The 15,023-nt window shown below is 39.0% G+C and overlaps 1 protein-coding gene across 3 annotated transcripts in view; it reads right to left on the reverse strand.

Annotated features, from left to right (window-relative positions):
• L2HGDH (L-2-hydroxyglutarate dehydrogenase) overlaps positions 1 to 15,023 on the reverse strand; it is a 38,302-nt gene that overhangs the window by 3,629 nt on the left and 19,650 nt on the right. For all 3 annotated transcript variants that reach the window (XM_054690290.1, XM_037503295.2, XM_037503296.2), the window contains exons 6-9: positions 14,297 to 14,331; positions 8,721 to 8,888; positions 7,019 to 7,176; positions 5,664 to 5,795 (exon numbers count right to left, since the gene is read on the reverse strand). In XM_054690290.1, coding sequence (XP_054546265.1) covers positions 5,664 to 5,795; positions 7,019 to 7,176; positions 8,721 to 8,888; positions 14,297 to 14,331 — 493 coding nt within the window. The remainder of the gene's footprint in view (positions 1 to 5,663; positions 5,796 to 7,018; positions 7,177 to 8,720; positions 8,889 to 14,296; positions 14,332 to 15,023) is intronic.

A 15,023-nucleotide genomic window follows, 5' to 3' on the forward strand; every position in this document is an offset into this window, starting at 1 on the left:
GTTTATACAACTGCTAAAATTATTGGACACTAAGATCTTTATATTTATTGTATGTAAATTACATATTAAAAAAATAAAACTCAGTTATATTTATAAAAAAGTCAGCAAATTCTCACTGCTCTCCAGGACAGCATCACCACCAACTCCTCTTAGGACTTAGGTTTTCAATTTCCTCTTTGCTTTTGCTCCCCGGATACTCCTTATAGTCTTACATTCTCAGCAATATGTATTTCAAAGGATTTAGTTATATTTCCTCCAGTCTCCTAGTATTTTGTACTACTGTGAGAATTACTGAATTCTCTAGACTATTGATTCTCAACCGAGGGAGATTTTGCCCCTTAAAGGACATCTGGCAATGTCTGGAGACATTTTTGGTTGTCATAATTAGGGGAATACCACTGGCATCTAGTAGAGGCTGGGTATGCTGCTAAAAATCCTGGACAGTGTCTCACAACTAAGAATTAAGTGGCCCCAAATGTCAGTAGTGCCAAGGGTAAGAAATCCTGATCTAGATGCTCATTATTGCAGGAATGTTTGTCTTTAACATAACATTTGCATTTCACAATGACATAGCACAGTCTCTAGCTTTCACTCATGATGAAAACATATTGTCTAAAAAATTCTCTAGAGTCCTCAAATAAGGCATTTTTCAAAATGAACTATTAGAAAAAGAAGGAATCTTGACATACATATCTTCATCTTTCATATCCTTACAATACTAACGATACAGATTGCTATTTACCAAATAAAAATTAATTACAGAACAAATCAAAGGATTTAGAACTAAAATTAAAAATTTATATAGGGCCTCTCCTGGTGGCACAGTGGTTGAATGCTGAGCTGCGAAGCTGCCCGCAGCCTCTGCAGCACCGGTTTGATCCCTGGCCACTGGCAAGAGTCCCACTGCAACAGATCTCTCCTGCAGTGCCCACTGCTCCCGTCAGCAGTGTATTTCGTCAGTCTGCCTGTTCTGTTCCCTGCTCTGGCTCTGGTGAAATCTCTCACCCTCCCGCACTTCTGACTATACCCAGTGCTTGTATAAATAAATAAATAAATCTTTAAAAAAAAAAAAAACTATATAAAATAAAAAATAGGTAAAGTGAAAAAAATAATAAAATTAAGAATCTTAGAGGTCACCATTTAACAATGAGAAGTTTGAATACTAAATGCATATATCTGACAGATTATAAGTTTACATTTCAATCTAACATTCACTAGTACTGTATTGCCCAAAATGTTCTCGCTAGGCAATGGGAAGTCAAGCAAAGAAAAAGTCAATCAAAAAATGTTTGGTTGTGCATGACCTTCTGGTGGTTATTGCAATTTAAGATCACCATCCTGGGAAAAACATCCCACTAAAAGTGTTGCTTCAGTTTTCTTTTACTATCTAGAACTGCTTACTATGCTCTGCTTTAGTATTAATGATAGAGTATTTGTTGTTTTACTACACTGGATTATAAGATGAAGCAGACCAGACAACACTTGGGCTTCAAACTATGGGAAAGTCTACTGATATTATTTTATTATTTAATATTTCAGACATATGCCAAGGTAGAGAGAATAACATAATGAACACCCATTTTCTTTTTTTTTTTTAAGTTTTTTTTTTTTTTTTAATAGAGGCATGCTTTATTTATTTATTTATTTTGTTTGTTTGTTTTTGTTTATACATGCACTGGGTACAGTCAGAAGCACGGGAGGGTGAGAGAATTCACCAGAGCCAGAGCGGGGAGCAGAGCAGGCAGAAGGACCGAAGTACACTGCTGAGGGGAGCAGCGGACGGCAGGAGAGGTCTGCGCGCCATGTGGGACCCTCCTCTGGTGGTGGCCGGGGAGCAGCCAGGGATGGAACCAGTGCCACAGAGGCTGCGGGCAGCTTCGAAACCCAGCGCTCAACCGCTGCGCCACCGGGGAGGCCCCATTTTCTTTTTTTTTTAATTTAAATTGTATTTTTATATTCCCCATACAATTATAACCCCTTATTTTGACCCCAAGCCATCCTTTCCCCGCCCCCCAACCCCCATTGAGTGTCTCTGGTTCATAGTTGTTTGTTGATTTTGATATTTTCTTTCTTATAGTTATTGTTTTTCCTGGTCCCTTATTTAAGTTTTCTAGATTCCTGCTATGAGTGAGATCATCCGGTATTTTTCTTATTCTTTCTGGCTTATTTTGCTGAGCATTTCCCTTCCAGCTCCATCCATGTTGCTGCAAATTGCATGTGTTTATCTTTTTTGAATGCTGAGTAATATTCCATGGTGTATATGTACCACATCTTCTTGATCCTGTCATCTATTTTTGGGCATTTGGGTTGTTTCCAAAGCATAGCTATTGTAAATAGTGCTGCCATAAACATAGGGGTGCAGGTGCTCTTTGGAATTGATGTGTCTGTGTCCTTTGGGTAAATACCTAGGAGTGGAATTGCTGGATCATATGGAAGCTCTATGTTTAGTAGGTCCAGAAATCTCCACACAGCTCTCCATAGTGGCTGGACCAGTTTGCACTCCCACCAACAGTGCAGAAGAGTTCCTTTTTCTCCACAACCTCGCCAACAATTGTTGTTGCTAGTTTTTTTAGTATGTGCCATTCTCACTGGTGTAAGATGGTAATTCATTATAGTTTTGATTTGCATTTCCCTGATTACAAGTGATGTTGAACATTTTTTCATATTCCTGTTGGCCATTTGCATTTCGTCTTCAGAGAAGTTTCTTTTTAGCTCTTCTGCCCATTTTTTGACTGGATTATTTTCTTTGTTTTTGTTGAGTCTCATCAGCTCTTTGTAGATTTTTGTGATCAGTGCTTTATCATTAGTGTTGTGTGCAAAAATGTTCTCCCAGTCGGTGGGGTTTCTCTTTGTTTTGGTTATTGTCTCTTTTGCTGTGCAGAAGCTCTTTAATTTGATGTAGTCCCAGCTGTTTATCTTTGCCTTCACTATCACTGCTTTGGGTGATGTCTGTAAAGATGTCTTTGATGTGCATATCATGGAGTGTTTTGCCTATATTTCCTTCTATGCATTTTATGGTTTCAGGTCTTATGTCTAGTTCTTTAATCCATTTTGAGTTGGTTTTTGTGCACGGTGTTAGGTAGTAGTCAAGCTTCATTCTTTTGCATGTAGCGACCCAGTTTTCCCAACACCATTTATTGAACAAACTTTCTTTGCTCCAATGCATAGTCTTTGCTCCTTTGTCAAAGATTAGTTGACCATAAATCTGTGGGTTTATTTCTGGATTTTCTATTCGATTCCATTGGTCTGTGTGAACACCCATTTTCTTACCAAACAGTTTAAGAAATAAAGTAGTACAGATGTGATAGAAGCCCCTGTGGAACTTTCTGGACCCCATTCCCTTCTCTCCCCAGTAGTAACCAACTTCTAAATTTGGTGTTTATCATTCCCATGCTTCTTTTCATGTACACATTTCATGTGCAAATCATAACAACATATGGCACTATTTAAACTTAATATACCATATCATCAACAACTTTGTTTCTACTACTTTTTGGTGCTAAATACAAAAAAAATTCCTGCAATTAATAGGTATAGGAATCAAGGGAAGGAATGAATGGAATTGCTGAATGTGTTCAACTTTATCTCCAAAGAGAAACTCATCTGTGATTGGGTTGAATTTGTTTCCAAGTGCACCTGCCTACAATGCCTTGTTCCCTTTTCTATGGCAACTGGTGAAACTCGCAACTAATTTCACATCCTTATGCCCAGAGACAAGAGTGTTGACCAAAACCCACAAGGCCCAGGTCCAGGTATACTATATGAAATCCACAAGTCTAAAGAGTTTTCCTCTGGCTTTTATGAAAGGCTGGTCATTATGTCAGGATAGTGAATTTACTGCAACTGTTTATACACAGACTTCACCATGCCCCCCTAGTGTGTTTTCCAAGGACTATTAATAACAGTAACAGAAACCAGATTTAATCAATCTGTTTTCAGTTATAAAACATAATAAGCTTATAAAGCAAACCACCTAAAAAGTAAAAGCCTTTCAGGCAAGTGAAAGAAAAATGTCTGGGTATTTTCATTCCTTCCATTTCAGAAGGCGAGCAGAGGGGTGAGAGAGATAAGAGAAACATTAGCTGTGTTGAATGGTTCTTCTAAGGGTTCGAAGAGGTTGACCTGGGAATGACACATTAGAGTCAGATTCAGACCAGGATGCCCCCTAAGGGAGACAGCTGGCATGATTATTGCTTTCCTCCAGCAGTCAAGTCTACTGACATTTTACACCAGGCAAACTCAGCAGCTGTTACTGAGGAGACACTTTGTCCCTAGAGATTCATGGAAAGATGGACACATGGAGAGAGAATACCTAAGAGTACACTGCTAATCAGGCCCAAGAAATGTCTTGTTCAGGGGGAAAACAAAGTGAGCATCCTAAAAATATCACCAAAGAGAAAAGAAAAATGGTTTTGTGTGATACTTAGGATAATCTACATATCAAGTCCAGAAGTCTTTAATTGTAGGAGAAAAAAAAATTATGTTATTCTGCTTTTGCTCCAAACCTAAGCAAGGGCTTAGACTGATTATTACCATGCCAATTCCCACTCTGTCCTTCAGGTAGAGTCCCTGAGTGTGTAGGACAAGAAAGAATGAAATAGGTAGAGAAGAAGTAAGGTAAGAGTCTAGGTATTGGACAGTGTTTCTTTCTTTTCTTTTTAAAAAAGATTTATTTATTTATTTTTGCATAGAAGAACTGCAGGGGGTAAGAGGATTCATCCTGACAGAGTGAGGAGCAGAACAGGCAGATTTACTGAAATACACTGCTGAGGGAACAGCAGGTGAACAGGTGAGATCTGTTGTACCATATATGGGTTAGCTCCCTGGCCAGGGATCAAACTCAGGTGGTAGTGGTGGTAGCACTGATAATTAACCCCTAGGCCACCAGGAAGGCCCTGGATAGTGTTTCTAAAAGGTTTTGAGAGTAAATCAAAATATAATATTTTAATGTGTTTATTGCCTATTTTTAACATGGTAAGCAATAATCTTACACAAAATTAAAGTCAAAAGGCTTTTGAATTGGGCCTCCCTGGTGACACAAGGGGTTAAAGACGCAGCACTATGAAGCTATCTGCAGCCACTGCAGCACGAGTTCGATCCCCGGCCAGGGAGCTACCCACATGGCGCAGCAGACCTCTCCTGGCTCACCCACTGCTCCCCTCAGCAAGTATTTCAGTCAATCTGCCTGTTCTGTTCCCCTCTGTCTCTGGTGAATCCTCTCACCCCCCCCCCCCACACCTCTGGCCTGTACCCCAGTTCTTATATGCATAAATAAATAAATGTTTTTTAAAAAAAGGCTTTAGAATCACAAGAGTAATTGCCCAGGGAGAATTAAAACATCTCAGGCAATATGTTTTTATCATGAGCAAGATAGCTAGACACAAAGGTAAAGGTGGTATCACAATAGAGCTGCAGTTTCTTGCTTTAAGGTAGTATAGATAATTATAAATGGACTTAGTTCCCATACCATGGGTCAGGATACATTAATTTCCAATACATGCATCACAAAGCAAACTCAGCAACTTGTTGGGAAAGAGAGAGCACCCAGATTCCAGTGGATTCACTGACCAACTGAGAAAGTGTGCTTATGAATCACCAGGTCAGTACCACCTCCCAAATTTTAGGTCATGACTGGATTTACAATCAGTATAGCTTTTCCTTACCTAACTATATCACTGATAGTGATTTCAGGAATAAACTTTCGTAGGTGCTTCACTGTTTCACTGAGAAAGCAGGCTTTATACATTTCATTAACTCCATAGGAGAAATTCTGGAATATCAATTTAGTACAGCCACTGAAAGTAAAGGGAAAAAAAATTCTTTATGAGAGAAAGGAAGTCTTTAGTACTACAAAAAACCTTTACAACCATTAGATTGGTTTTGTTTGTTTGGTGGCATCCCAGAAATTTAGGCAAAGTTAGAAAAACTATGCATTAAAAGGAAATCAACTCATGGTCAAAATAAGAATAAAACTTCAGATTTCTAGGGAATATTCTTCCAAAGTGTGAATTTATAAAATATGCTAACAACAAGGCTTTTTAATGCAAATATTACATGCATCAAAAAGGCATTAACAGAGCTTTAAGTCAGATCATTAAACAAGTAGAAAATCTACCCTACTTTTATTAAGTCAATTGAAGGTAACATACTCTCAAGTAAGACACTGAAAAGCCTATGTGTGTATGTAAATATTTATAAAAATATAAATAAAAATATAAATCTTATAGAAATATAAATATGAATTTATATTTATAAAAATATAAATATGTGAATTTTATAAAATATAAACATATAAAACATATATTTATATGTTTATAAATGTTTGTGAAAATACAAATTTATGTATTTATATATAAATACATATATTTATACATAAATACATCTATTTATAAGCACACATGCTGGGAAGCTCCATCATAAACCTATTTCAGAGTCTGTGGTGGGTAAAGCTCAAACAGATCTTAAAAAGCTTTAGTGGTTTTGATGTGAAACCCTCTGGAAAGCAACACTTCTAAAAGGACCAGTGAAATACCACATTGACTTATTTCTTATATAGTAAAGAATTTACTTCCCACCTCAAAATAGTATCATTTAGTTTTCCACAAAAAATTTTGGATATCAGTGATTTCTCCAGTAGTTTCCAAATAATGGTGACTGGCTTGAAATGGTCTCATCAAGGTATCATCTACTGATTTTGAGAGAAATTTCTGCTTTTTTCCTAAACTCAACCTGAAGGCTACCAAAACAAGACTTGAATCATCAAATGTATGGCTGGCTTTTGGTCATGTTCTTTTTTAACCACGACATCACCCTGGTTTATAAGAATTTTCTTGAAGTAGTTACAACATTATGTTTATTCTACAAAGCTCTTAATTTATATTAATAAAAATATCAATACACCAATCACAAATATAAGGATTTACCCAGTAAGTAGAATATCAATAAAGATTCAATTTCCCATGAAAAAAATATAAGCAAATAAAATCATTTTTTCCTTTAAACAAGTAAAAGTTATTACCTCTTGATAATTATATCCATAACATCTCTGGCACTGAAGTCAAAGGGTTTGTAGCCCTCCCGTTTAAAGGCAAGAATTGCATTAGGCCCTAGCCAAATACTGCCATCCATCCTGGGTGTGAAGTGAATTCCTAGGAAAGGAAACCGGGTATCTGGGACCTATGGATTTTATACAGTAAAAAACTATTAGCCCTATTATATATCACTTTATTATACATGCAAACATTCAACTGGTAATATAAACAATTTCTCCTCATTGATTTAATTTGCATTACTTTTGATCTGTACTCAGTTGAGGTTTTTTTTTTTTTTTTTTTTAGAAAGTAACATTTTTTAAAAATTTATGTATGCATACAAAAACTGGGGTGTAGGCCAGAGGTAACAGGGGTGAGAGGATTCACCAGAGACAGAATGGGGAGCAGAACAGGCAGATCTACTGAAATACGCTGCTGAGGGAAGCAGCAGGTGAGACAGGAGAGGTCTGCTGTGCCATGTGGATTAGCTCCCTGGCTGGGGATCAAACTTATGCCTCAGTGGCTGGTGATAGCTTGATAGCACTGAGATTTTAACATCTGCACCACCAGGGAGGCCCATCAGTTCAATTTTTAATTGTTCTATACCGCTACCTAGAAATGACATGAGGAAACACTGCTGTTATAGGCACAATGCACATGGCCTCCCCTCTCCCTCTTTCTGGAGAAAGAAAAAAAAGGAAAGAACTATTCTAGCTCAGATTATTCCCTACCCTATCCCCACTTTCCTCTCACCCCCAACTAGGAATGTATATAGTTGGCAAGTAAAATCAGAGTCACCAGAAAAAATATACATCATCAGCACAGATTTTTTGTAAAGGTTGAAGCTGATGACACTGATGTTTTGACAAAGTCAAAAACATTAAATAGCTGGATACTGGTAGTTTTATCTGGTTTAACCTAGTAGGTTCCAGACAAAAGAATAAACTCTTCATTTAAATGGCTCTGTCTTCTATACCATGAAACTACAAAGTGGCCACATCCCCTTTTTTTCCACATAAAGATAGTGAACTGAGAAAGAGGGCCGATATCTGGGCATGCTACCAGGGAAAGTTCTCTATGAGTGGTCCCTTTACCAAAAAGGAGGAAGAATCTGGTTCTTTCTTGATTTGGCCCTCCCATGGTGCACTGATGCTTTCTGGAGACATGTACTTGTGGGCTGTTAATTATAATTTAATGACTTAATATCAGAATAAAGATTCAGGGAATTAACCACAAGAAAAATAGCAAAAAGGGTTATACAAAAACATACTCAAAATCTCTCTAGGGCCTCCCCGGTGGCGCAGCGGTTGAGCGCTGGGTTGTGAAGCTGCCCGCGGACTCTGCGGCGCCAGTTCGATCCCCGGCTGCTCCCCGGCCACTGGAGAAGGGTCCCACATGGCGCGCAGACCTCTCCTGCCGCCCGCTGCTCCCCTCAGCAGTGTACTTCGGTCCTTCTGCCTGCTCTGCTCCCCGCTCTGGCTCTGGTGAATTTTCTCACCCTCCCGTGCTTCTGACTGTACCCAGTGCATGTATAAACAAAAACAAACAAACAAAATAAATAAAAACCATGCCTCTATAAAATAAAAAAAAAAAATCTCTCTTAATTCTGACCCATGGAAAATATTTTCCTTCACTCCCCATCCACAACTATCTAGAGAAGGGTGAAAAGGCAAAGGTATTGTTACCTACCGGATAAATATTTCCTTTTACAAGATAGCATTTTTCTGGCTTCAAGAGCAGATAATCTCCCCGGAATGGTACAATACGAGGATCAGGACTGCAGCCACTCAATTCTGAAATACGGTCCGAGTAAAGTCCTGCACATGTCACGACATACTGACATCGAACTTCAGCTCCCTAGAGTAACAGAAACCAATGATATATATGAAGGAGAGAAGAATATGTCACTGAGGGCAAGTCAGATGATAGAAAAGACAATAAGGGTACAGAAGTGAATTTTTTATTTTCTTTAAAAGAGGAAATTAATGCATGCATCAGCAAAATAAATTCCTTAGTATCTAAATGGCAGCTAGAAATTCAGGGTTGTGGAACACAAGAATATGACACCTTAAATTTTGTAATTTAAGTTAGAGACATAACGGTTGACCTAGCAAGAATACTTAAACTTTTTTTTTTTTTTTTAATAGAGGCATGTTTTTCTTTATTTATTTGTTTGCTTGTTTGTTTTGTTTATACATGCACTGGGTATAGTCAGAAGTGCGGGAGGGTGAGAGAATTCACCAGAGCCAGAGCGAGGGACAGAGCAGGCAGAAGGACCGAAGTACACTGCTGAGGGGAGCAGCGGGCAGCAGGAGAGGTCTGCGCGCCATGTGGGACCCTCCTCCGGTGGCCGGGGAGCAGCCGGGGATTGAACCGGCACCGCAGAGGCCGCGGGCAGCTTCACAACCCAGCGCTCTACCGCTGCGCCACCGGGGAGGCCCAAGAATACTTAAACTTTACACACACACACACACACACACAAACACAAACACAAATATAGTTATTTTACTGAGACCTAGCATGGAACTTCTTAACTACTTGTTGCATGAAGAAGTAAGCCTCATTCAGAAGGTTCCTACCAACTTTGTTTCCTCTGTATTTCAGACAGTTTTCTATCACCTGTTGATCTCAGGTTGCTTCACACTCAATGATCTCACTCAATTCCAACTGTAACCCACCTATCAACCAATTCCTCCTTCCTGATCAATATCTAAACTTTTGCAAACTGAGGCTAATTTAGAAACCCCATTCATTCAAACCTCATTTACTGAAAGCACACACTATTGTCCAGAAAATTACAAATCTTAGGCTGTTACGTTTTCCCATACATTTTATTTTATGATTAAAATCTGCATATGTTCAGCTTCACCCTGACTAGCAGAACTCTCCAATTTGCCACATGATTTCCTAGATGGTTTCATATAACTCCCGTTCACCACTGCACTTTAAGATTTATTTATTTATTTATTTATTTATTTATTTATTTATTTATTTATACATACATACATACATACATACAAGCACTGGGTACAGTCAGAAGCACGGGAGGGCGAGAGAATTCACCAGAGCCAGAGCAGGGAGCAGAGCAGGCAGAAGGACCGAAGTACACTGCTGAGGGGAGCAGCGGGCGGCAGGAGAGGTCTGTGCGCCATGTAGGACCCTCGCCTGTGGCCGGGGATCAAACCGGCATTGCAGAGGGTGCGGGCAGCTTCGCAACCCAGCGCTCAACCGCTGCGCCACTGGGGAGGCCCCACCACTGCACTCTAATCCCCATCTCTGCTTTTTGTATCACAAACCACTAGCAATCCTAGCTCCAGGTAATTTCTTGTTCCTAAATCTCCCTCCTCCCTGACCTGTTTCTGAAGCTGCAGGGTTCTCATCTATTTCAAGGTTCTGAGTTTGCAGCCCCTCTTTGCAGCCTTATTCTACCTATGTATGCATCCTACTTTTCTTTTAATCTAATAAAAACATAAACTTGATAAGCTGACCCCAAACTTTAAATTACGTTATTTAAGATAATATGATTTTAAATTACATTGTTTAGTTATATTAAAGGAAAATGTCAAGTGAAAGGCAACAAATACAACAACTGTGGGTGACCAATATATCCCATTGGTATCTTCCATCACATGATGCCATACTCCAGAGAAAATGTCCCTTAGATGAAGGCAGGGGAAGAAATAGCTATTTAATCCTTCTTTGAAAGGAAACCTGCTTGCTCTGTCAATTAGGCCCAGTATATCTGATGGTAACCAAAATGTCTATGGCAGATAGTGACGGGTTTTTTTTTAAAGCCTTATTTATTTATTTATTTTAAGATTTATTTTACACAAGAACTGGAGTACAGGCCAGAGGCACAGGAGGGTGAGAGGATTCACCAGAGATGGGGGCGAGCAGGGGGTGCAGAACAGGCAGAAGACCAAAAACACTACTGAGGGGAGCAGCGGGCGAGATGGGAGAGGTCTGTTGTACTATGTGGGTATCTCCCTGGCTGGCTGGGAATGGAACCCACACTGCAAAGGCTGCAGTTTCACAGCGCTATGCTCAAACCTCTGCACCACCCAGGGAGGCCCCAGATAGTGATTTTTTTTTAAAGATTTATTTTATATTTATTTATACAAGCACTGGGTACAGTCAGAAGCATGGGAGGGTGACGAGAAATACACTACTAAGGGGAGCAGCGGGAGCGACGGGAGAGGTCTATGGCCCATGTGGGACCCTCGCTGGCGGCCAGGGATCTAACTGGCACTGCAGAGGCTGCGGGCAGCTTCACAGTCCAGCGCTCAACTGCTGCGCCACCAGGGGAGGCCCAGATAGTGATGTTTTATGGAGATTTTGGTAGGCAGATTCCTATAGGTGAATTACAGCACAGAATTTTAGGATTCTGGGGGGAAGTTATACTTTTGAGAAAGTGCTTCTGGCTTTGACTCAATACTTGACCATAGGTCACCAAGTTACCATGTGAACTACCCACTATTAAGTGAGGATTGTCTGACTCACCAAGCCACAAAATTGGGTGTGCAGCGCAGCACTCAGTTATCAAGAGGAAGTAGAATATACAAAATCAGGGTCGTACAGGTTCTGCTGTCACACATAAATTGTAGAAGGCAAGTAGTTCAAATTCCCATTATTCCTACTCCTGCTAAATTACCCACTCCACCTCAACCTGCTCCTATGGCCCCATGAAAAGCTATCTATTCTATCTACTCTAGTGTACTTGAAAGTGAAGTTATAGCACCGGAACCCACAAAGGAGTGACCCTGAAGGACTGTAGTGAAGATAAATCTTTCCAGAGGGAAGAACTTTGAATGTCATGCCTAGATGTTTACCTTACCCAAAAGGAAAGAGGCCAGAAGTATGGAGCTACATGCTTCATGTGCTATGATTAATGGCTTGGCTTGATAGTCAGGAAATGGAACTGTGGAGTAAAGGTATATGATTGAACTTGTGCACACAGATTCATAGAGCAAAGATACTGGGTTCTAAATGTATGCTCAATGACTAACCTCAGCAGAGGACAATTTTAATAATTCATAGACAAGATGACCTGCTCTGTGGATATTAGTTAGCCTCTTTCTTCCAGAACCCCAACCTTACTCAATGGCTTCATGAACTGAATGTTTATGGCAGCAAGAATGCAGGTAATAAATGAGTTCAGCAATATGGACTTATTCATCACAGTTGATCTCCCTTATAGCCTCTGCTGATTGCTCAAGCTGCCCATAGCAGAGACCAACAGAGTCACTGATATGGTTTCTGACCACTTTAATCATAGAAAAGACAGCAGTTAGTCAGCGTTGAAACAGACAACTGCTCTGGATATAGATTTTTCTTTCCTGCCCAAAACACTCCTGCTAAAACCACCACGTGTGAACGTACAGAATGCCTTATTCACTGTTGAAATAAATAGTCCATATATTACCTATTTCTTTATCCCCATTGTTACAGACTAAATTGTGCTCCCATTCTCCCCAGTTCATGTGTTGAAGCTTTAACTCCAAATATAACTATATTTGAAGATACAGGAATTAGGAAGGTAATTAAGGTTAAATGAGATCAGAATAGTGGGGCCCTGATCTGATAGGACTGATCATCTTATAAAAAAGAGTAAGAGAGACACCGGTGATTGCTTTTTCTCTCTCTGCACATGTACATGCAGAAATGAGAACATGCAAGAAAGCAGCCATCTACAAAGAAAAGTCTCACCAGAAACCAACCCTGTTGGCACCTGGTCTCTGACTTCTAGCCTCCAGAACGGTAAATAAATAATTTTCTGCTGTTTTTCATCTGGTTGGTGGTATTCTGTTAAGGTAGTCTGAGAAGACTAATACACTCATCTCTACCGGTTTTCCATTACCTAACATAGGGCTTCTCAACTTCAATACCACTTGGAACACATAAACTTCAATACAGATAAACTTCAATACCACTTGGAACAGATAAACTTTTGCCGGAGCCTGTCCACCTTTTTGTAGGATGTTTAACAGCATTCCTGGTGTTCCCCCTCTAAATGTCAGTAGCACGTCTCCCTCTACCAGTTATAACAACCAAAAATGTGTTCAGATACTGCCAAATGTCTCCAAAATTGCCTCTGGTTGAGAACTACTTAAATACTGGTTAGTCTTATATCTTTGATCTTAAAGGGAAGGTATAACTCAGAAAAGAAATATCATGCAAAGATGGGTAAAGTGGATTTCCAATATATTTTTTGTAGAGTTCCTAAGTCTTCAGTTGTATGAGGGGATAGCTGCATCTTGTAGGTAGGAGCATAATTTTACTATTGTCTTTATTGGATAAGTGTTGTTAAGAAGGATATTAAAAAGATGCCAAACTGAAAAGGCGTGGACTACAAGGGTTTTTACTGTGTCTATTTGGTTAAGCTGAGAATTAGGCTTGACAAAATCTCCTTCCCTGTATAGTTCCAACTTAAAGTTGACCAAAACAGGAACTGCATACAAGTTGGCAGGAAGTGAAGCAGCAGACACTATTCTTTAAAGGTCATTCCAGTCCAATGTGGTGATAAACACCCACTACCAAGTGAATTACAGCTCTATATCCAGCACTGCTTTCCAATTTCTGATCTTACTAATCAAAAGCTACTGCAGCTTACTACCTGGGTATAGACAGAAGCAAGTACTCCCTTTATGAACCTCTTGTTTGTAGCCCACTTCAGCAGCTGGACACATGTGGCTTCTCAGATTATTTGGTGATGTTAACAACTCCCCTTCTGAACCTTTGTTTCTCCAATTATGTAAGACCTAATTGCTATTACAAATCCTACAACACTCATTAATACTCTGCTCCCATGATTGAACTCAGTTGATTCAGTGAACATACAGTGAATACAATGCTTCTATGTTATTTCACAGTTCTTATTTTAGACTACGTGAAGTTGAAGGAAGGCATTCCATTTCCTCTGCATAATCTGCCCTTTCCCTAAGTTTTACTAATTGGTAGAAAGTTAGCAGTCTATGCAGATAAGTAGGCAGAACAATAAAATATCTATCAGTTTTGCCTTAAAGTTAAGCACTCTAAGTGGTTATAATCCTACCCTTCACTGGCAAATCACTTTATGAAGACACTTTCAAATTGAAACCCTTCTTAGAATGAAAGCTATTGTGATGCTCTCAAAGAATTTCTCTCAGAATAACTTTTATGTTAGCCAAATTTCATTCAATGACATAAAACAGAGCAGTATGGTTAACTCAACTTTTTAAGAAAGGAGAGGGGATGAAATTAGACAATTTTTGCTTAAGAATCTTTACCTTTGTATTCCTTATAACAATTGGATATTTCATGCCTGGAAAAAAAATAATTAAAGATATATTTTAGTAATAAAATAAGGTCTACATTATTTTAAATGTTATACTCATTAAATTAAAGATTTTCTTCGGTCATAATCATAATTGCACCCCAATTTTCATTTGAAACTTTTTACCATGTAGCAAGATTAAACTAGCTCATACTTGAAAATTATTTTTAGCTGATTTTCTCATAATTCACTTAATCTATACTTATAAACCATTCTCCACCTCAGCTCCTACATAGGAAGTCTCAATTTTTCTCTGAACTACAATCCTGAAAACCATGATACAAAATGTATCCTCATAAATTAGTATGTTATCTTTCCACAGGACTAATGCAATGATGTGAGAAACCTTCTTGTCCAGTGTTGGTTACCTGAGTCCACGTGAAATCTTAGGTGTGTGGGAAGCAAAAGTTACCACAACACAAAAACTTCCAATAATAAACCAGCAGTTTATAAAATTAGTTCCCAAGCAGACACATGGGATCTCAAAGTCTTATCAACTATATGTACAGCAAGTGAAGAATACAACTACCTATATCATAAAGTTGATTTATATTATGCTACCTACCTATCACTATCTTAACTACTTAGCATTTTTGCTCATTATTTTAGAATTTAAAGGGCACTGGGAGAATGACTCAGATGGCCCAGATCTTAAAAACTTGAGCACAACTCTTTCTCCT

This window comes from Talpa occidentalis, unplaced genomic scaffold (assembly GCF_014898055.3).
Source record: "Talpa occidentalis isolate TD23 unplaced genomic scaffold, MPIMG_talOcc4v2.1 talOcc4.11, whole genome shotgun sequence".
NCBI lineage: Eukaryota > Metazoa > Chordata > Mammalia > Eulipotyphla > Talpidae > Talpa > Talpa occidentalis.